Here is a 21045-nt window from a genome sequence, read left to right as displayed (position 1 = left end):
AACAGAAAATCTGGAAACTTATTTACATTTCTTAGCCTTATAGATCAATCATCTTGTATGAGGAGCTAAAATAAATAAAATAAAGGTTTTTTTGCTTTGCGTGACAGGTGTAGTTGAGAAAAGCTTGTCACGGTCGTAGATTTTAAAAGGCATCCAAGACAAAAATACGGCAGTGTCCAATTACTTTTTTAGAACTTTGAGAGATGAAATGATATATCGTAAAGGGAAATTAAAAGTAGCATTGAAGCTTTCTGGCAAGGAGAGGTATGTGACCTCAAAGTTATCAAAAATTTGGATGAATCGAAAATTTAAGGAAAAAACAGTCATTTATTTGCCTCTGTTGATTGACAAACCGTTAATCAAATTGACTGATGCTTACGTCTTTCATTTATTAAGGATGTAACAATATGTATGCAAAGTCTCAGAGTAATCGGTTAAATTCCAACGTAGTGAGAGCTTCATACACTTTACCAAATTTTAGGAAACCGAAAAACAGAGGGTTGTTCCATCCCCTTCCGGAAATAACCAAAACAGAAACCATTTTGTCGGTTTGAGTTCTGGGGTAAACCCCTCAAAGTGGCAAAGTTTCGTTGAAATCGGTGAGAAGGCATGTAGTACGACTGCCTGGCGCTCATGTGAACACACTCTTAGTGCTTTCAAAAGTGTGCCGTTGTACACCGGGACGAGAAACTAAACGATTGTTTCTCTGGGCGAATGCCCATATGCATCATTCGTCATCAATTTAAGCTCTTAGATTTTGAGAAATAAAAACGTTGCCCTGTAGGAAAACGAAAAAAAAAATGTTTTGATCGATTTCCTTCAAGCTTTGCCCTTGATGCTATCTTTGTCTAAAGGCTATCAAATCCATCTTAATATTTCAAAATACTTCGATATGTATTTTTGTTCAGCCTTCAAAGACTGGTTCTTAACAGCTCGGGAATAATAATAAAAAAGAATACGAACTTCTTGGCTCTTCTCTTCAATCTAGATTATTCCCTAAAAAGAACGAAGCACGAGAGTCATTTTTTTTATATAGAAAATTACTTTTTTTTGATAACTGTGAAAAGGATTTATTTGGAATTACTTCATATAATCCAACACGAAGATAACTTGAAGAAGAGTTTTAAGAGCCCATATGGCCAAAAATTCAACATTTCTAAAATATGGTGGCAACAACCAAAAAACTAATTCGACTTATATTCTCAAGCTAGATAGGCCGTATAGAGTAAAACAAACAAATGTATACTTCGTTTAGCTGGATATCGATTTATTTTCGAGAAAATCACTAATAACTGAATTCCGCTAAAATGCCGATTTTGACGCTCAAAATTTCAGGCTCGGAGCGTTGCGTCACAAATTGAAAAAAAACCTGGACCGATAAAGATTACCAAATCTTAAAAAAACATCAAAATTTATGTTGTCAGCAGTTTGAGCAATTCATTACCATTTTTTTACACGATCTAATTGAATTTATCCGACTAACTTCTCACTTCATAGAAAAAGTAACCCGTCTTAGATAGGGCTCCAAGAAGGCTTTTCAGTCCTAATTTACACAAATGCATTGGTTTTTGTCTACAATAGGAAAACTACCTATCAATCCTAATTTACAAAATGAATATTGAATACTATCTACAATAAAAGGGCGTTCAGTCCTAATTTGTGAATATATAACAATCATCGTATAACGATACAATTAACTATTTGAAAAATACAATCGGAAAAGATAATCTTTCAATTTCCTCTTAAACATTGCTAGGTTATTACAATCAGTGATATCAGTCGACAATGAGTTCCACATAGTTACTGATCGGTACAGAAAAGATCGCTGCCCAGCAGCAGATTTGTATCCCAGAATATCTAATTTGTTCTTATTTCTAGTATTTCGATCGTGTACAGTAGCCCTAGTGAAAAAGCGGGAACAGAGATATCTAGGCGCTAGTCCATTAACACACTTAAACGTGAGAATGCCAACAGTATATTTCAACATACTACCAACACGAAGCCAATTTAAGTCCCTCAGGACAGGTGTTATGTGTTCGAATTTTCTCGAGCCTGTGACAACTCTTGCAGCAAAATTCTGGACACTTAACAGTTTGGAGACGTTCTTCTTTGATGTACTGGACCATACAGGAGAACAATAAAACAATCGACTAAATACCAAAGCGTGGATAACATTCTCCAAAGACTTTGAGTCAAAAAGATGTTTAATTCTGTTTATCTGACATAGGCTAGCAAAACAAGATTAAACAGTGTTCGTAATATGTTCGTCAAAGCTTAGCGTTGCGTCCATTTTTATGCCGAGATCCCTTGCTGAGTTGGATGGAGTAACTTCTTTGTCCAAGTAGATAAGGAACGGTTAACAATAACTGTAAGAATTGGAAGAATACATGGAAGAGCTTCTTTATCGTGACCCGGGGCTTTGTTTGACGGTAAAGACATTACAATCTTCTGAATCTCCCTACTAGACACTGGATGGAAACAAAACTTGTCCACTTCTGAGATTTCATCATCTGGAACAACGGCCAATAGAGGGGCCTGATTGTGGACGTTCAACAGGGACCTGGAAGCCTCGGAGGCCCTAGCACCCACAGAAGTGAAGAATTGATTGAACTCGTCTGCAACTTCCTTCAAGTCTCTCGTGTATACCTGGTGAGTTGTTTCCCTGCGAGGAATACAACTTCTAATAACCTTCCACTTCGACCTGGTGTTCCGAGAGCGCTCTAGTTCTTCCTTTATGTATCCTTTTTCCGCCTCTCCTAACTTAGTCTTCACTTCTTCACTTAAACCACGGTATAACTCCAAATCCAAAGGCATATCAGGGCGACGGGCATTTCTTAATAAGCCATCTCTGCTACGCATAAGCTCTTTTATTTTTTGTGTCGACAAAAGGGCAGCAACGGGGTCTGATCCTCACTGTTTTAATAGGGGCGTGACTTTCAAGCACATTGAGAAAATTTGTGTCGAAGTGATCAAGCATTTCACTCACGTCGTCAACAAGGGCGGTCTCATGCCATGACACTTGTTTGAGATCCTCGACAAATTTATCACGATCGTAATTCTTGTAGGATCTTATATTCACAGAGCCAGATGGAGACTTAGGCAACTTGAGTTTCAAAGAAGTATACACTAGAAACTGATCGCTGATGTGAGATACGACCACTCCACTATCTTCTACTATATTGTTGCTAGAGGTCTGATCACATCAATCTGAGAGTTGACGAATTTTAAGTCACCCGTGTCGGCTCTTTAATCAACTGAGTTAAGTTAACGCTGTTGCACAAATCAAGGAGGGCATTAGCTTCAGGAGAACGTGGTTTCAACATGTCGCAATTTAAGTCACCAGCAATAAGTATATCTTTCCCAAAGGTAAGCGCTTGAGTATATTTGTCCATAAACTTGTTGACAAAACAAGGTAAAGGACAATAATCAGGTCTATACGCCACACAAAGTAACATAGACCTCAGTTTCTTCAGTTGAATTTGCATCCATAACTGATGAAATCCTGACTCCGAAATCTCAGACATGTCCTTTAACCGTTCAACTTTGAGCGATGAGCAAGTATATACACACACTCCGCCTCCAGTCGGTGCAATCTAGTTAATTTGTATCCGTCGATTTCAACTTCGGCGTTCGTCACAGTCGAGTTGAGCCAGGACTCTGAAACAGCCAAGACATCGTAATCCTTCTCCCTCATTAACTCCCGCACTTACAGCAAATGGCTTCTTGTTTTCAATGATCTTACATTAAGATGTGCAATTTTAAGTTTAGACTTCGGGAGATTGGAAGTTTTGCACTGATATTCTGTTGTTGTTGTTGTCGCGGTCATGGCTCTAGAGGTGTCATTGTGAATATTTAATAAGTTCGAACGATTCGATCCTTTTTGACTTTAGTTTGACGCTCCGTCACTTCTAGCAATAAAATTCACTGTAGCAATGGGTGTTCGGTTTCTGAGATGGTTTCCGCCTCGCTGTCCTCTGGTGCTAGCCAGGAAATTATGAAATGCAAGCTTCTCCCAAACTTCGGTCGATACTGATCGAACAACTGATCCATGAAGCGGCGCTAAGAGCTTCTTGAAGGTCTTGTACCAGTTACGCAGTGAAATGAGAGTGTTCCTGGAGTAAACTAGCATATTAAAGACTTAGCACAATATGACTTCCAACTGAAAGAAAAGAAATATTAAGAAACGCTAAGAAACGCTCGGAACGCTAAAAGTTACGGAGCCTAAAATCATGCAGCCACACGCTGGCGCAAATTTACATGTGAAATGTTTTCTCACTATGAGCCACACAAAATCTCGATTTTGGATTTTCGATTCAGCGCGATTTCATCAAACTTCAAAGTTGGGTAAAATGCGCCAATTTGACGGTCAAAAATGTACACATACACGCAAACTCAATTGTTTCGCATTTTACATCTACAGCTTTTTTAACATAATATCCTTTTACCTTACATGTTGCTCTTTTGAAGAAGAGGGCCACATTCCTGAAATTGTTGCATCGTTCACTTAAAAGCAAAATAACAGGGTAGGATATTCAATGCCTACTGATCATGCTCTTGCAAAGCGTATTTCGAGGTTTTTTATTTCAGATTTCATGATTTAATGAATCATGGTATTTTTTGAATTATTGTTTTAGGTACTAAGGCCTAGGATCAGCAAAGGGCATAACCCATCACTGCAGATGTGCAATAGAGCAAAGTGCGGTGTTATAAAATTTCTCTACTGATTTAAAAGGTGTGTAAGAGTCAAAACCACAACAAGAAAACCACAACTTTCACTAAAATGTTTATACTAGCCGAATTTACATTTATACTTCTTCTCTAGAGGCTACCATGCCTTGTGAAGTTACTCGTGCCAGTAGTAAGACTACAACCCAGATAGCACGTTCTGATATTCACGTTATCTTTCCGGGTAGTGATCCGGAAGCTTATATTTGCTTACAAAACCATTAATGCGTATCTCGAAGATCAAGGAACGCCTTGAGTAACCATTGCACCAGGTAATACAGCAGACTCGAGTGCGGGTCGCTATACCTCATATCAGGGACTTAGCGTAGAATACACGTCCCCTGAGCGTTAATTGTGCTGATATTGTATATTTTAAAGAGTGGCTTTTAAAAGAATCAACCCTGTTAGTTAGATATTTAGTAATCTTGCCCAAGAAGCTAGCCGAATGAGCAGTGATCTATCACTGTCAAATATAGTCGGGTCCAAACCCATCAATGAGTTATATTGCAGTACATTACAGAGCATAGATGATGCGTAATAACGAATTTAACACAAGCTGTTGTTTGATCTGACCAGAATTTTCACGCCCACTTTTAAAAGACTAACGTATAGATTTTATTAGAGAAAAACAAAGTAAACAAACCCATAGGAGATGAGCTTAGTTTGTCTCACGATGGAGTCACTTTGGATATTAATCGCGACGTTTCGACTGCAATAATGCCAGTCTTCATCACACGGTGAGGTTGATTGTTTACGTATCGCTATTTGTAGTACGTTGGTTCGCTGCTATTGGTGACAAACGAATAAAGTTCATCTCCTACCTTAAACCACGATGAACAATAAACACGTATTTTTTAACAATAAACAAACCCATGTTGTGATTATCTCCTCGATCTTTCGTTCGAAGGTCAGAAATTTAAGAAGTAAATGACAACTTTTCATAGACGGCACGTTAAAAAGAAACATTTCAGGAGTTTAACTTGCGGGAGCGTGTCCCTAGAGGACACACACGCTGCTAAGTGTCACAATATAACGCATCTTATTAAAACAAATCTCCCGCAGCATCCGCACAGAAACCTTTGACAGCTTCGACTAGCCCACAATTTCACAGATGTTGTATTTGTCAAATATGATTGGATGCTGAAGAGCAAAAGTCTTCATTACTTCCTCAGTAAGCTCTTGGATGCCTCATATCTTTTCAACATCTTCGCCGCGAGTGCTGAAAGTTTTTTTTTTCGCTGTTAACCGACAAAACATCCTGTTATCTCCTGAGGTGCGAGGAAGTCTTCCTGGAGCTGTCGCTGTGCTCAGCTTTTCGCATTGCATTCTTCAAAATGGTTCCTTCAGTAAGATAGGTTTTCTAGGCATTAGCGAGGTTCTTTCTTGGTGCTATTGCTAACTTCAGAGCCTAGTGGTGCTGGACCTTCATCCCCGGACGATATATATATATCTTCATCCTCAGTTTCAGCAACTGCAGCTGCGCCATCTCCAGTTTAGCTGCGTACAATTTTATTGCCTTGTCGCACAGCGTTTCTTGTTCTAGGGTTCTAGGGCATACTTGTCTTTGCCACATTTCAGATGTCCTTTTGAGGACGAGAAATGCTGGAAAGACTTGATGTGACCCTCCTCTGGACAATACAACAGTCCACTTCCTTTTTCACAGGTTTCGTCGTCACTGTCATTCTAGCGTGCTGCGGCCTTTGCTAATTCTGTAGTTTGTTTTGCGCTTTGTCTAGCTTTGACGGTTTGGAAAGAAACATTGGAAATCGCATTATCTGTATACTTGTTTAACTGAGGAAGAGGGCTGCTGCTTTGTTGGCAGAAGCTTCCCCAAGGTAAAAATTTTACCGCAAACCAACTCCATATGCTCCTCACCTTAGCACACCTCCGTTGGTGTATGCAATGTTATTAATAAAACTATCACTCGTTCCCACTTCACTGGCGTTGAATTTGCAGTAAGTATGCTGAGGACCCCCTAAAGTCACGCTGAGTCTAGCCATTCCGCCAGATGACCTATGGCTGTCATCATTTGCGATGCTGTCTCGATGTCATGGCCAGCGTTGAGATTCTCATTTGATTTTCTATTTTGGCGACCTCACATTCACAAGCCTTTTTACCTTGGGGGTTTGAAAAGTTAATGCGCTTCAGGTTGATTCCTTGCTTGTTCAAGTTCTTCTATAGATAATCGGTAAGGTGTTAGCGGCTATGCTAACCAAACGAAAGTAAGAGAGCAGGAAGGTTCTACAACTTATTAAAATACAGTAATTGTAGCAAGTAGTGGTTTTAATCACCGAACTAGGTTGATATTTTGTCTTTTTGTCCTAAACACTGGAAAACAGGCTTGTGTTAAATTAGTCATTACGCATCATCTACACTCTATAATGTACTGCGATATAATTAATTTTGGCTCTGGACTCGACTCGACTCACTGTTTATTCGGCAAGCTTCTTGGGCAAGATTACTAAATATCTAACTAGCAGGGTTGATTCTTTTAAAAGCAACCGTTTAAAATATACAATATCAGCACAATTAACGTTCAGGGGACATGTATTTCATGAGGTATACCAACCCGTACTCGAGTCTGCTGTAACAGCTGATGCAATGATTGCTCTAAGTGTTTCTTGAGTTTCGTTTTGAAAAACGCAGAAGTGGATTATAACCAAATGAAGCTTTTTTTGGACCACTACTCGGAAGAGACGACGTGAATATGAGAACGTGCTATCTGGGTAGTAGTCTTACTACTGCCTCGAGTAAATTCACAAGGCACGGTAGCCTCTGGGGAAGACGAAGTGTAAATATCAATTTGGCTTGTATAAACTTTTCAGTGAAAGTTGTGGATTTGACCCTTATACAGCTTCCTTTAAATTAAAAAATATTCTAACACTGCACCTTGCTCTATTTCACATCTGCAGTGATGATCTTTGCAGATCGTTCGCTTTATTCACCTAAAAAAATAATTTAGAAAATACCCGGCATGATTCATTTAATCATGATACATTTAATTATGATCTGGATTAGATGATTGTTTGCTCCTGTTTCGTATATTTTAAACTTGACCTAAGTTCACGAAGCCACGTGTTTCGCAGTCCAATGTTCCATTTTTGTGGAGTTGTCGCTTTCAGTAGACCTCATTTTGAATTAGCTAACGTTATTCCGCACACGAGAACTAGCAACATTCCGCCTCCATTTGGTTTGCGGTTCGGTTGAATACTAATATTAAGCAAAGATCTCTTACGTGAAGTAATTACACCCTCCTCTCGACGAAATGGGAATAGAGAAACCCCGAAATACACTTTGTAAGAGCATGATCAGGAGGCGTTGACTATCCTGCCAAGTTATTTGCCTTCATGTGAACGATGCAACAATTTCAGGACTGTAGCCCTCTTCTTCAAATAGCAACATGAAAGATAAGAGGATATTATATGAAATAACTGTAGATTGAATGCAGAATGCGAAACAACTGAGTTTGGGTGTATGCGTGTACATTTTGGACTAATTGATGGCACCGTCGAATCGGCGCATTTTATCCAACTTTAAATTTGATTACATCGTGCTGAATCATTTCCCCAAAAATTATTTGGAGATCGAAAAGAACCACACTTCATCTTCCGAAAGCAAGATATTGTGTAGCACATAGTGAAAAACAGAGTACTTTTGACCTATTTTTTGTGTAGTAAGAAGTTGGGCGGATGAATTCAACTAGATTCTGTAAAAAATGGTCAAGAATTGCGCAAATTGTTGGAAACATATATTTTAATGTTTTTTTATAAAATTTAGCGAGATTTCTGGTCTCCGAGTGAATAGCAAGAAAACTGAAGCCTTGTGGATTGGCGCTAATATTGGAAACGAAACACATCTCAGAACCGACAAAGATTTTAAATGGGTAAAAGATAAGGTTAAGGCTCTAGGCGTATGGCTCTCTACCAACCCCAAAACCACTATAGCAGCTAATTACAACCAAAAACTAACCAAAATCAGAAACAGCTTAAGCTGCTGGGATTTGCGCCGTTTAACCTTATTAGGAAAAATTACAGTTTTAAAAAGCCTTATTGCCTCTCAACTGGTTTACATCCTGTCCCCTCTGCCGTCCAACCACAGCGCTCTAGCAGAAATAAATAATATGTTCTTCAATTTTCCATGGGATGGCAAGGGAGACAAGGTAAAGCGCAACATAATGATCAACGACTACGAGAACGGAGGGCTAAGGATGCCGGATTGATATCAAAATTTTCAACAAAGCTCTTAAATCAAGTTGGATAAAAAAATATATATTTTGTATGGATATACAGAATGCGCAACATCTCTCCGGAAATAAAAAACTTCCCCCTCTTCTTCTCACATTATGCATAAAACATGCACAACACGCATTTACTTAGTGTTTTCTTTAATTCTGTTTACATATAATTTGATGTTTATATCCTTTTTTCCTACACTTTTTGTTTTCTTTTAAACTACCTTTTTTCTATAAATTGTGAGTAGTGCACTCTATACACTGTAAACGTTTTTGTTTTTTGTTTTTTTTTAAAACATATAGTTATTTTGTTTAGTCTTTCTTCAACCAGTATCGTTTTAAACATTGTATTGCACTGTAACGTACGTATTTGTAAAAGACAAAAAACGTAAGTAATGTAGCTATAGATGTAACTGTACTGTAAGTTATTTTCTGTAGCCGTGATGTAGCTGTAATTAAAGTAAAAAAAAAAATTTGGTACTTTCCATCGGTCCAGGTTTTTTCAATTTGTGACGCAACGCTCCGAGATTCACCTAAAAAACTTCAAAAGCGGCATTTTGGCGGAATTCAGTTATTATCGATTTCCTCGAAAATAAAGCTATATTAAGCCAAATGAAAAAGGCTGTCATTTATTTCCTATTGAGACCTACTTAACTTTGAATATGAGCGAAAATGATTTTTCAGCTGTTGCTACCAAGTGTTTGACCGTTGGTAACAATGGCTTTCAATTGTCATATCGAGTAACTGTGATATTTATGGTGAACGTTTTATATCCCATCACCAGTGCGTTTAGTCGGTGGAACTGCGACATACAAGGGCCGTGTCGAAATTTTCTTCAATGGGGCCTGGGGAACGATCTGTCACGACTACTGGGAACTGCCAGAAGCTAATGTTATCTGTCGTCAGCTGGGATTCGATGGAGGTCTACTAGCTCTTCGTTATGCTGCTTACGGACAAGGGTTGGGGATCATATGGATGGATAATGTCAATTGTACGGGGAAGGAGGAAGCAATATCTAGGTGTAAACATAAGGGATGGAGAGTGTCAGATTGTGACCACACTCAAGATGCCAGTGTCATTTGTACCCCAAAAGGTGAGGGTTACGTAAATTACTATGAAATTAATGAAGTAAGGTGAAAATAGAAATGGTTTTTTAAATAATAAATGAAAAGTGACAATTGACCAAAACTGACGACGCCACATACGAGATACTGTTTCTGAGCCAGTGTATAGATAGCATAAAAATTGATATGATTTCATGCGTTTTCACACAGTCCGTTTGGGTAATGACGTTTTAGCCAGTGACGGCCTGGTCCAAGTTTACCACAATAAAACATGGGGCTGGATCTGTGATCAGCAGTGGGACCAAAACGACGCTGATGTTGTTTGTGGCGAGCTTGGATATACAAAGGCTATTTCAACTTACAGCCAACCCTCAAACAAAAATGGGAATGTATGGATGAACAATGTGCATTGTGCTGGCAATGAAATATCACTGTTTTTATGTCGACACGACGGGTGGAAAAGACATTACTGTCAAAGTAGCCAACTGGCCGGTGTGGTATGCAAAACTCCTAAAGGTATTTAAAAGACATCTTCTAACCCTATTTCCCCCCAAAAAGGATACAATTTATGGATTTTTAATCCTTTAGGGATTATACGAACCTAGCCCTCACCTTAAACTCATGAAAACCCTTTCAGTATCATAACTCATAGCTAATGTGTTTTTTTGACAAATATTTGTTTCCCTTGGTAAGAAATCTAGCATTGCGTTAAACAAGACGAGAACAGGAAAACAAAAGGTCCAACTTAAATCATTTATCTTTTAATTTCGTTCACGCGACAGTCAGGCTAGTTGGGGGAGCTGCTTCATATCAAGGTCGAGTTGAAATATTCTACGATGGAGTCTGGGGAACAATATGCCATAACTATTGGGAAATGCCGGAAGCCAATGTAGTCTGTCGACAACTGGGATTCGAACGAGCATTAGAAGCTCTCCGTTCTGCAGCGTTTGGTGAAGGTTCAGGCGTAATTTGGATGGATAACGTAAATTGTACTGGAAGTGAGACTGCAATTACTCATTGTAAACATAACGGATGGAGAACGACGGACTGCACGCATAAGCAAGATGCCAGCGTGATTTGTACACCAAAAGGTAAAATATACTAAGCCAGAAGAACAACATCGAGAAAATGATACACTTATAATATCTGGCCATCATAACGAAAACTAAAAAAAAATTATAGACAGTTGCCATGTACCATAAAGAAGATATTTCTTTTAGATGGATACAAAATCAACGAAGAAGAAAAAAAGAGGACGGAATTACCTTGTAGAATTTGAAATACATTTCCAAAAAGTTTTTTGAGCAACGGAAAAAAACGTTTTTGATAACTAATGGATCAATTAAGTTCTTCAGACAGCTAAAAAAAACCAATTTACAAAATATAGAATTATAGGATTAAAGCATTCGTTTTAGAATTTAATTTACACAGACGTTTTAATGGTGTGAAAAACCACGGTCCTCCATCTATTACAAAGCTTTCTCGTTTAATTCGTATTTTGAAACTTTGGTTCAGTTTTTTTGTACACTTGCCAGTATTAGCTGCGTATGTGGACCACGTCGTTGTGAAAGTGAATTTTCTTTGCAAACTTTTAGTTTGATAAATAATTTATGAAGAATACCGACTTCCCTAACAGTTCGTTTAGGTGAAAAGTTATTTGCACACGAAGGTGTCGCCCAAGTTTATTATAACAAAACATGGGGTTGGATCTGTGATCAGGAGTGGGACAAACACGACGCGAACGTGGTCTGTAGACAGTTGGGTTTTAAAAACGCTACCGATGCGTACAGCACTTCTAAAACGAAAGGTGGCACGGTATGGATGGACAGTGTTCAATGCGCTGGCAATGAAACTGCGCTTGTTCTGTGTAAGCAAGATGGGTGGAAAAATCACAGATGCGCAAACGGTCAAATTGCCGGAGTGGTATGCAGCGTTCCGGAAGGTATGGATTACACTATATTTACCATATTACTCAGGGTTTATGTTAATTTTCTTAAAATTTTGCCGAAAAAGGCAGTATTTGAAAGTTATTAATGCTTCTTTTGCCGAATGCTTTTAAGTTAGAACTTGTTCCTTGAAAACGCTTGAGATATAGAAGCTCTTGAATACTGATTTTATCTATTCACATTCGGGAAGTACTTCATTAGGGTCGCTGTTAATCAGAAGAATACGTCTTGTGAAACAACGTGAATGTATTTGTTATAAACGTTTCCACACAAGCTTGGTAAATTCATTGTTTTCTAACTTCACAGTCAGGTTAGTCAATGGCGCTGCACCATACGAAGGTCGTGTTGAAATATTATATCATGGAATCTGGGGAACAATTTGTGATGACTTTTGGGACCTTTTGGACACACATGTTGTTTGTAGGCAGCTCGGATTTGATGGAGCGAAGGAATCACTTTCCTCTGCTGCATTTGGACAAGGGACAGGAGTAATATGGTTAGATGACGTGGGATGTTATGGAAACGAGACTGCGATATCCCGTTGTAGGCACAAAGGATGGAGAGCGAGCAACTGTGGGCACTGGGAAGATGCCAGTGTGCGTTGTATTCCACCAGGTGAAAGACTGATATTTTAAATGTCTGATATGAGAGAAGTACGATTTGTAATTGCTATCACTTGAATAACCTTATTTAAAATATACTGGAAGAGTGGATAGCGTTGACTCCAAATATTCGTTGCTATACACCTACGAGCAACTTGCACGGGATTTGCGTCCGAAAATATTGTAATCTTTGCAGAAATGGATGAATTAAAATCATATATTTCATCTCGTGCATGTTTTAGCATAGTTAATAAAACCTTGGAATTAAGAGGTTGGGAATAAGATACACAATATAAAACCCAAGGAAGGGACAAGTGGATAAAGAATAAATAAATGAGTGAAATGAATAACACACGAAAAAAAGAGAAAAAAAATTATTTATAAACATTAGTTGTAAACGTCCAATCCCATTACATTGTCTTCGTTCTCTCAAGTCGCGGTCAAGTTCCTATACTTTACTTTTTCCTCGTTTGTATTATTTGGAAATTTCTTCCAATTAACAAATAGACTGTGCTCTGTTCTGCTGATTACGTCTCGTGTTTCTCCCCACCTCTTGAGTATTCTAGCCGCTTCTTAAGTGCTTTACAACACAATAGAGCACAGTCAAGGCTTCTCTATTTGTTCTATAATGAAGAATCCGATAAAATTCCTAACGCCTTACTTTCAATTCTCAAAACAAACTTTAATTCCAAAGCGAACAACAGTGTCGTCAGTATGTCTTATAATCTCATAAAGTACGCTACAACAAGCAAATTATAATCCTTGTTAGAATGGTTCAAATAATCTGATAGGTTGAACACGACAGAATGTGAAACCATAAAAGGTTACAATCTGCAAGGGTTTGAAAATGAAAAGTTCGGCGGACCGAATTTTTCAATACTTTTGCCTGAAGATTTTAGTCTCTAATAAAAAATCTGAAAGTAAAATGTTCAGTGAAATCCGGCGGAATATAAATATTTTTGGATGCTTTAACTCCCCTGAAGTTTACCAATGGAAACGATACATGCCCAATTAATCTTTCTATTTTTTTTTTTTTACATTTTGCTTTGTTAGCTCCACCTGGAAATGTTCAGCTGCGAGCAAGCAAATTTAAAGCCTGTGTGAACGACGTCATAACCCTCAACTGCACTGCCCACAGCAAGTTCTCTGTAGATACCTATCAACTGTTTGAGAATGAAACACGTGCACTCGATGCCAGTAATTTAGGTGTTTGGGTGAAAAGAATGTCTAAAGGAGGATTATTTGTTTATAAATGTTCTGCAAAAAACGTTGGGGGAACAGGAAATAGCACAGCAGTCATTGTTATTGTCAACGGCAAGTAGTTCCTTTGTTTTTATCTACCCATTTTAACTTATTAAGTTGAATGAAAGTACTGAATATTTACAGCATAAAAGAAGATACTTGTACATGAATCTTCAAGAGATAAGTTTTTTCATTAAAGCTAGAGTTGCATCTTATTAAACTGAAGAACGTTTAAAATCCCCCAGAACTTCTTTTTAAGAGAAGGGCCAATGTAAACTGGATAGTCAAATTTTATAGAGACTGATAACATTCTTGTTAATTTTTCCAAATTGCTGGTGCATTCGAAGTGTAGATATGTTCAGAGTGAAGTTAACAAAAAGGAAAATTCATTTTATGGCCTATTAATCGGCGTTTAAAGCACAATCGATTTTATTCACTGTCAATTTGTTTTCTTTTTCGTCATTCCTACATCTTGCATTTTTTGAGAATTACATGGCCCATTTCCTACGAAACAGTCCGGGTCGTAGGCAGTTTTGTTCATACCATTTCCTGTAATATGATTAGTCAAGACAAAACCAAAACAGACTAATGTGGCCCAGGGAGGATTGGGACGATATTTTTTTCTTACTAGCCTTCTTGTGACGGCCAGAACATAAATTCAAGAGGGACATTATTGACTTATTTATTCTGTATAATTGCATTAGAAATCCAGTTTTCGACACACGTCATCTCTATTCTTGCACTCCGCTATGTAATGTACTTACATGTATTTTGCTCGCAATACTTTGTTATCAAATTGTGTCCCTTTCCGGTGAGATGTCTAAAAAACACCTCGTAGAAGAAAGCGACAGAACAAATAATATATTTACTTCAGGCTCATCTGCAATTTCCTCCTGGAAGTTAAAGGAAGTATCACTTACTTGAGGTACTTCTGTAAGAATTTTGGGAAACACACTCGACCATCTTTAAACGCCGGTTGTTTGTTTGCTTGATATGAAGGGCGCTATCTCACTTTTTCAACGAGGTCAGTCTTGTTCATGACGTGAGGTCCTCAAAGAAATTATCAAATTCTATCCATTCCTAGTGAGATTTTCAAAGACACCTCGTGAAAGGTAGCGACGATGAAATAACATATTTATTTAAATTTCATCTGCAATCTCCACAAGAATGTTACAGAAAATTTCGTGTATCAGAAGAAGTTCTCCAAGAATTTTAATTCGACCAGCTTTAGCCGCCGTTTTCTGTTTGCTTGATTTGAAGGACGTCCCTAACTTTTTCCACACAAGGGCAGTCTTGTTCACGATAAGATGTTCACAAGAAAAAGATCGTTTGAGTTTCAAATAATTTTTTGTTCATCTCAAGCAGAGCCAGTTGGGATGAATTTCCTCAGAGTCCGGTTAATGTTATTTTTAATTGAGCTGAAATATTATTTTTAAATAAGATTTTGTCAGGCTGACTTACTCGAAAGTCATAAAGTTATCATAAAGTCGATAGACTGTTCTCAAAAAGGAGAAATGTTCATCCATGAGCTGAAGCGAAAAAACCAAAGGACCTTTAGGAATACTGAGAAAATCGATACCTGGCAAAAACCATGACGCGAAGACAGCCTAGGAGAGCAAGTCACAACAACAACAACGGCCGTGCGCTCGGAGTAAACCACGGGCAGACCACACTATGTGATCGTGTAATGTGATCGTGTATTGAAGAATTGTTGACACGAGACAAACAAAATTTATGACGTTATGAATAAAGCTCTGAAAATTGCACATCTAAATTATATATCGGTTTCAATATCCCATAAAGTTAAATAAATGCTAATCGATGCATCTGTGTAATTTTCTCGCCTTCATGAGTCGTTTGAAACGTCTTTTTACGGCATTACTTTTGGCCGGAGGTCGTTAAGAGAAAAAAAAGGAGACAAGATTTGCACCTTGGTGGCCGTCAGCCGCGATCTCCTCCACTTCAGACTGGAATGAACACCAAACTACAGCATGAAAACCTATCCTTATCGGCGAGAGTTATTGATCGTTATATATTGTGATATATCGAGGTTAATCGTAATAGTTTTCTTTTTTCCGAAAAACTGGATAATGTACATACCTTATTTACATGTTTGTGATAGCATTTGTGTCCTCAACCGTCCCAAATAAGTTATCACAGCTCGACTTTAAATTACTATTTGTCCCACACATTTATATCAAAGCCATTCACACTGCTATAGACGCAAGGCTCTTTCTGTGCTAAATCAAGTGAACTGGGTCTACATATCACAGACAAAACTGCGGGACTAAAATAAGGACATCACCTAGATTTTTAAAAATTAGAGTGTGACTCCATGTCTCTTGATTTCATGGTATAGACAACACTTCTGTGGCCCGGTATGCAAAATGTCTTCTAAACCTTGTTATTTTGTCATGTTTAGGTCGTGAGTAAATTGTACCCATAACTAAAACGTTAAAACAAGCTTAAAGAAAACTAAAAAAAAAACACTTTTCTGAGATTATTTACACTACGTTGACTAGTAGACATAATGGTTTTAACCTTTCACCTCTCCTATTTTATAACAGTGCCTGCGTCTTTAAAGTCAATACAAAACAGAACAATAACCAAAGGAAACAGTATTACTTTGCCGTGTATAGCAGCAGGTACTCCTCCACCTATGGTCTCTTGGGTCAAAGTAAGCAGTGGTCATCGGGTTTATTCAAATTTGTTGGCGCTTACAAATGCTAGCCGGAATGAAGCAGGAGAATATAGATGTGAAGTCAGTAATGAGTGTGGCAATGCATCAGAGACAATAACAATCGACGTGCAATGTAAGTCAAAAGGACTAGGTATCACCTTGACTGGAACAAATTTAGACAAAGTTTGCCCTTGTTTTTCAGAATCTGCAGAATCTGCATACCTCAACATAACTTGGGTTGAAAAACTACAAGCATGCGTATGCAAAAAACAAGCATTAGGCCTGGTGACATAGCACCACCATAACAGTGTAAAAACCCTTTACTCTTAATACTGGTCTTGTCGAATGGATAATGAGTAAATTAGAAATACATTATATTAAGCAATTTATAATAGCGACACATTTAGGGCCTCTATGTGGAGGTGGGGAACCCCAGAAGGTGAGATAACCAGCCTGTCCTTATAATCTGTTATGTTATCTTGATCACGTTTACGTAATAAGTGAGGTAACCCCCCTGAGCAGATTGCCTGCTCTGCTGAGTATGGTAACACTGCAAGCCAGGGTCGCGACTGCTATGTAAGTTACCTTCCCAGCTGGCGTTGCCTTTAAGTTATATCATTGCAAGCGCAGTAGCATATCACCCCTAGATCCCAGGGTTGTAATACTGCAATTAAACGCTGGCTATTATCCAACCACGAAAAGGAGGGTTAGCTCACCTCCTTGGTTTCTCTGACCTTCATGTAAACAAGCCCTTAAGGAAACTGTTGAGTTTCCTATCAACGCCACAACAATTTCTTTCTTTCAATAGACTCTCCAGTAAATGTTCAGTTGTCTGCAAGTAAGTCTGTTGTCTGTGAGAATGAGACCATAATCTTCAAATGCTCATCCCATGGAAATCCAGCTGTAGATGGCTATGCATTGTTTAAAAATGACACTCTCGTAAACGATGTTAGCAGCTCTGGTGTATGGAAGAGAGAGATGCTGAGTTGGGGAAAGTTTGTTTATCAATGTATGGCCGAGTACCCCATAGGTACTGGCAACAGCACGAAACTTGTTATCAATGTCAACTGTAAGTAACTGATGTGATGTCGGTGACTTAGAAAAACATTTTTTACCTTAAGTGTTGGCGACATTCAAGGAAATATAGCTGTTCTAACAGGTTATAGATTGACGCAATTACTTGTGGAGGTGCCAAAGCACTTAAAAAGGGTAAAACACATTACTTACATACACTGGACAAGTAAACTTGTGGCCATGAATTACAGAACAAAACACTTCACAGGGTGCGAAGAAATATAAAGAAATAGGAAAGTAATAATAAAGAAATAGCAAAATCCTAATGTAAAAATTAGGCAAGTAATAGAGATTTAAGGTGTCTTATTAATTTTTTAATTGTTGATGAACAAAAGTGATTACATACAGCTTTAAGTTATTAGAATAATTCTTTTGACGTACTTACCCCATGTATAGGCACTGAGGGGCACTTGAGGACCTCATCTCACGAGCACTCAAAGTACAACGGGTCAATCCACATTCCGATGAGCCGCTGAAAAAGAGTGGCTCGATCTTCCCAAAGAATGCAACCTCAGAGAACTGTTTAAAGTAAACGCTTTAAAATCTACTTGGCGTATAGATAAGATCAGAGCAAAATACTTTACTTGGATTAGCTTAGCTAATATAAAACGCGTTAACTGGTCTTTAAAATTGTCAGTAACGTTTTTCAAAGAATTAATTTGTGTTTCCTACATAGATATAAAAGTGTTTCCTTCACCTCTTCTATTTAATGACAGTGCCTGCGTCTATACAGTCAATACAAAACGGAACAGTAACCAAAGGAAACAGTATTACTTTGCCATGTATAGCAGCAGGAACTCCTCCACCTATGGTCTCTTGGGTCAAAGTAAGCAGTGGTCAACGGGTTTATTCAAATTTGTTGGTGCTTACAAATGCTAACCGGAATGAAGCAGGAGAATATAGATGTGAAGTTAGTAATGAGTGTGGCAATGCATCAAAGACAATAACAATCCACGTGCAATGTAAGTTAAAATGACTAGGTATGACCTTGACTGAAACAAATTTAGCCATAGTTTGCACCTGTTTTTCAGAATCTGCAGAGTCTGCAAACCTCAACATAGCTTGGGTTGAAAAACGCCTAATATGCGTATGCCGAAAAAAAAGCATAAGCCTAGTAACGTAGGAGCACCATAATAGTGTAAAAACCCTTAATTCTTAATACTTGTCTTGTCTAATGAATTATGAGGAAATTAGATATGCACTATGTTAAGTAATTTATACTAACGACCCATTTAGGGTCTCTTTATGTGGAGCTGAGGGATCCCTGGTAGGTAAAGTAACTAGCCTGTCCCTATAATTTGTTACGTTACCTTGATCACGTTTGCATGATAGGTGGGATAAGGGCGGATTGCTTGCTCTACTGAGTAGGGTAACACTCTCAATCAGGGTCGCAATTTGCCAAGTAAGTGACCAGCCCAGCTGGGGTTGCCTTCATGTTATTTCATTGCAAGCGCAGCAGCATCTCACCCCAAGATCCCAGGGTTCCAATATTGCAGCTAAACGCGAGCTATTTTTTCAACCACAGCCAGGAGGGTTAGCTCACCTCCTTGGTTTCTCTGACCTTCATGTAAACAAGCCCTTATGGTATCTGTGGAGTTTCCTATGAACACCACAACAATTTCTTTGTGTTGTTTCAATAGACTCTCCAGTAAATGTTCAGTTGTCGGTAAGTAAGTCTGTTGTCTGTGAGAACGAGACCATAATCTTCAAATGCTCATCCCATGGAAATCCAGCTGCAGATGGCTATGCATTATTTGAAAATGACACTCTCTTAAATGATGTTAGCAGCTCTGGTGTATGGAAGAGAAGGATACTGAGTTGGGGAATATTTGTTTATCAATGTGCGGCCAAGAACGCCATAGGTACAGGCAACAGCACGGGACTTGTTGTTAATGTACACTGTAAGTAGCTGATGTGATGTCTGTAATTTAGAGAAGCACTTCTTGTCTTAAGTTTGGTGAGAGACAATAAAATGAAGTTCTTCTGACGGGTTATAGATTGACGGAATGGCTTGTGGACGCACCAAAGCACTTAAAGAGGGTAAAACACATTGCTTACATACACTAGACAAGTAAACTTGTGACTTACAGAACAGAAAACTTCACAGGGTGTGAAAAAAAAAATAAATAGAAAAGTAATAATAAAGAAGTAGCACATTGCTTATGTAAAAATTAGGCCAGTAATAGAGATTTAAGGTGTTTTAAATGATTCTTGAATTAATGTTAAAAAAGGTGATAACATACATCTTTAAGTTATTATAGTAATTCTTTTGACATACTTACCCCATGTTTAGGCACTGAGGGGCACTCAAGGACTTCATCTCACGAGCGCTCAAAGTACAAAGGATCAATTCACATTTCGATGAGCCGCTTAAAAAGATTGGCTCGACCTTTCCAAAGAAAGCAAACTCAGAGAATTGTTAAAAGTAAACCCTTTAAAGTCTTCTCGGCTTATAGATAAGATAAGAGCAAAATAATTTACTTGGGTTAGCTTAGCTAATCTAAAACATGTCAATTGGCCTTTTAATTGTCAGTTATTGTCTACAATATGTTAATTTGTGTTAACTGTTTAGATTTAAGTATTTCCTTCATCTCTTCTATTTAATGACAGTACCTGCGTCTATACAATCAATACAAAACGGAACAGTAACCAAAGGAAACAGTATTACTTTACCGTGTATAGCAGCAGGGACTCCTCCACTTATGGTCTCTTGGGTCAAAGTAAGCAGTGGTCAACGGGTTTATTCAAATTTGTTGCCGCTTACAGATGCTAGCCGGAATGAAGCAGGAGAATATAGATGTGAAGTCAGTAATGAGTGTGGCAATGCATCAGAGACAATAACAATCGACGTGCAATGTAAGTTAAAAGGACTGGTTATTACCTTGACTGAAAAAGATTTAGACAAAGTTTGCGCCTGTCTTTCAGAATATGCAAAATCTGCATACCTCAACATAACTTGGGTAGAAAAACTACAAATATGCGTATGCCAAAAAACAAGCATCAGGCCTGGTAACGTAGGAGTACCATAATAGTGTAAAAACCCTTAATACTCATTACTTGTCAAGTCGAATGGATTATTAGAAAATGAGAAATACATTATGTTAAGTAATTTATACTAACGATCCATCTAGGGTCTTTTTATGTGGAGCTGAGAGACCCGTGGTGGGTAAAGTAACCAGCCGTTCCTTTAATTTGTTACGTTACCTTGATCACGTTTGTATGATAAGTGGGATAACCCGCCTGGGTGGATCGCTTCCTCTGTTGAGTAGAGTAACACTGTAAGCCAGGGTCGCAATTTGCCATGTAAGTTACCTTCCCAGCTGAGGTTGCCTTCAAGTTATATCATTGCAAGCGCAGTAGCATATCACCCCTAGATCCCAGGGTTGTAAAACTGCAGTTAAACGCTGGCTATTATCCAACCACGAAAAGGAGGGTTAGCTTACCTCCTTGGTTTCTCCGCCCTTCATGTAAACAAGCTCTT

At 38.3% G+C, this 21045-nt stretch overlaps 1 protein-coding gene across 1 annotated transcript in view; it reads left to right on the top strand.

Annotated features, from left to right (window-relative positions):
* LOC131774912 (uncharacterized) overlaps positions 1 to 21045 on the top strand; it is a 69060-nt gene that overhangs the window by 10163 nt on the left and 37852 nt on the right. The window contains exons 9-19 of the mRNA XM_066168881.1: positions 9741 to 10049; positions 10231 to 10536; positions 10803 to 11111; positions 11657 to 11962; positions 12273 to 12581; positions 13622 to 13882; positions 16378 to 16623; positions 17299 to 17559; positions 18281 to 18526; positions 19205 to 19465; positions 20175 to 20420. Of these exons, the coding sequence (XP_066024978.1) occupies positions 9741 to 10049; positions 10231 to 10536; positions 10803 to 11111; positions 11657 to 11962; positions 12273 to 12581; positions 13622 to 13882; positions 16378 to 16623; positions 17299 to 17559; positions 18281 to 18526; positions 19205 to 19465; positions 20175 to 20420 (3060 nt within the window). The remainder of the gene's footprint in view (positions 1 to 9740; positions 10050 to 10230; positions 10537 to 10802; positions 11112 to 11656; positions 11963 to 12272; positions 12582 to 13621; positions 13883 to 16377; positions 16624 to 17298; positions 17560 to 18280; positions 18527 to 19204; positions 19466 to 20174; positions 20421 to 21045) is intronic.

Source organism: Pocillopora verrucosa, chromosome 6, assembly GCF_036669915.1.
Source record: "Pocillopora verrucosa isolate sample1 chromosome 6, ASM3666991v2, whole genome shotgun sequence".
NCBI classification, from domain to species: domain Eukaryota; kingdom Metazoa; phylum Cnidaria; class Anthozoa; order Scleractinia; family Pocilloporidae; genus Pocillopora; species Pocillopora verrucosa.
Note: the sequence above shows the minus strand (reverse complement) of the source record. Positions and strands in the feature narration are given on the sequence as shown.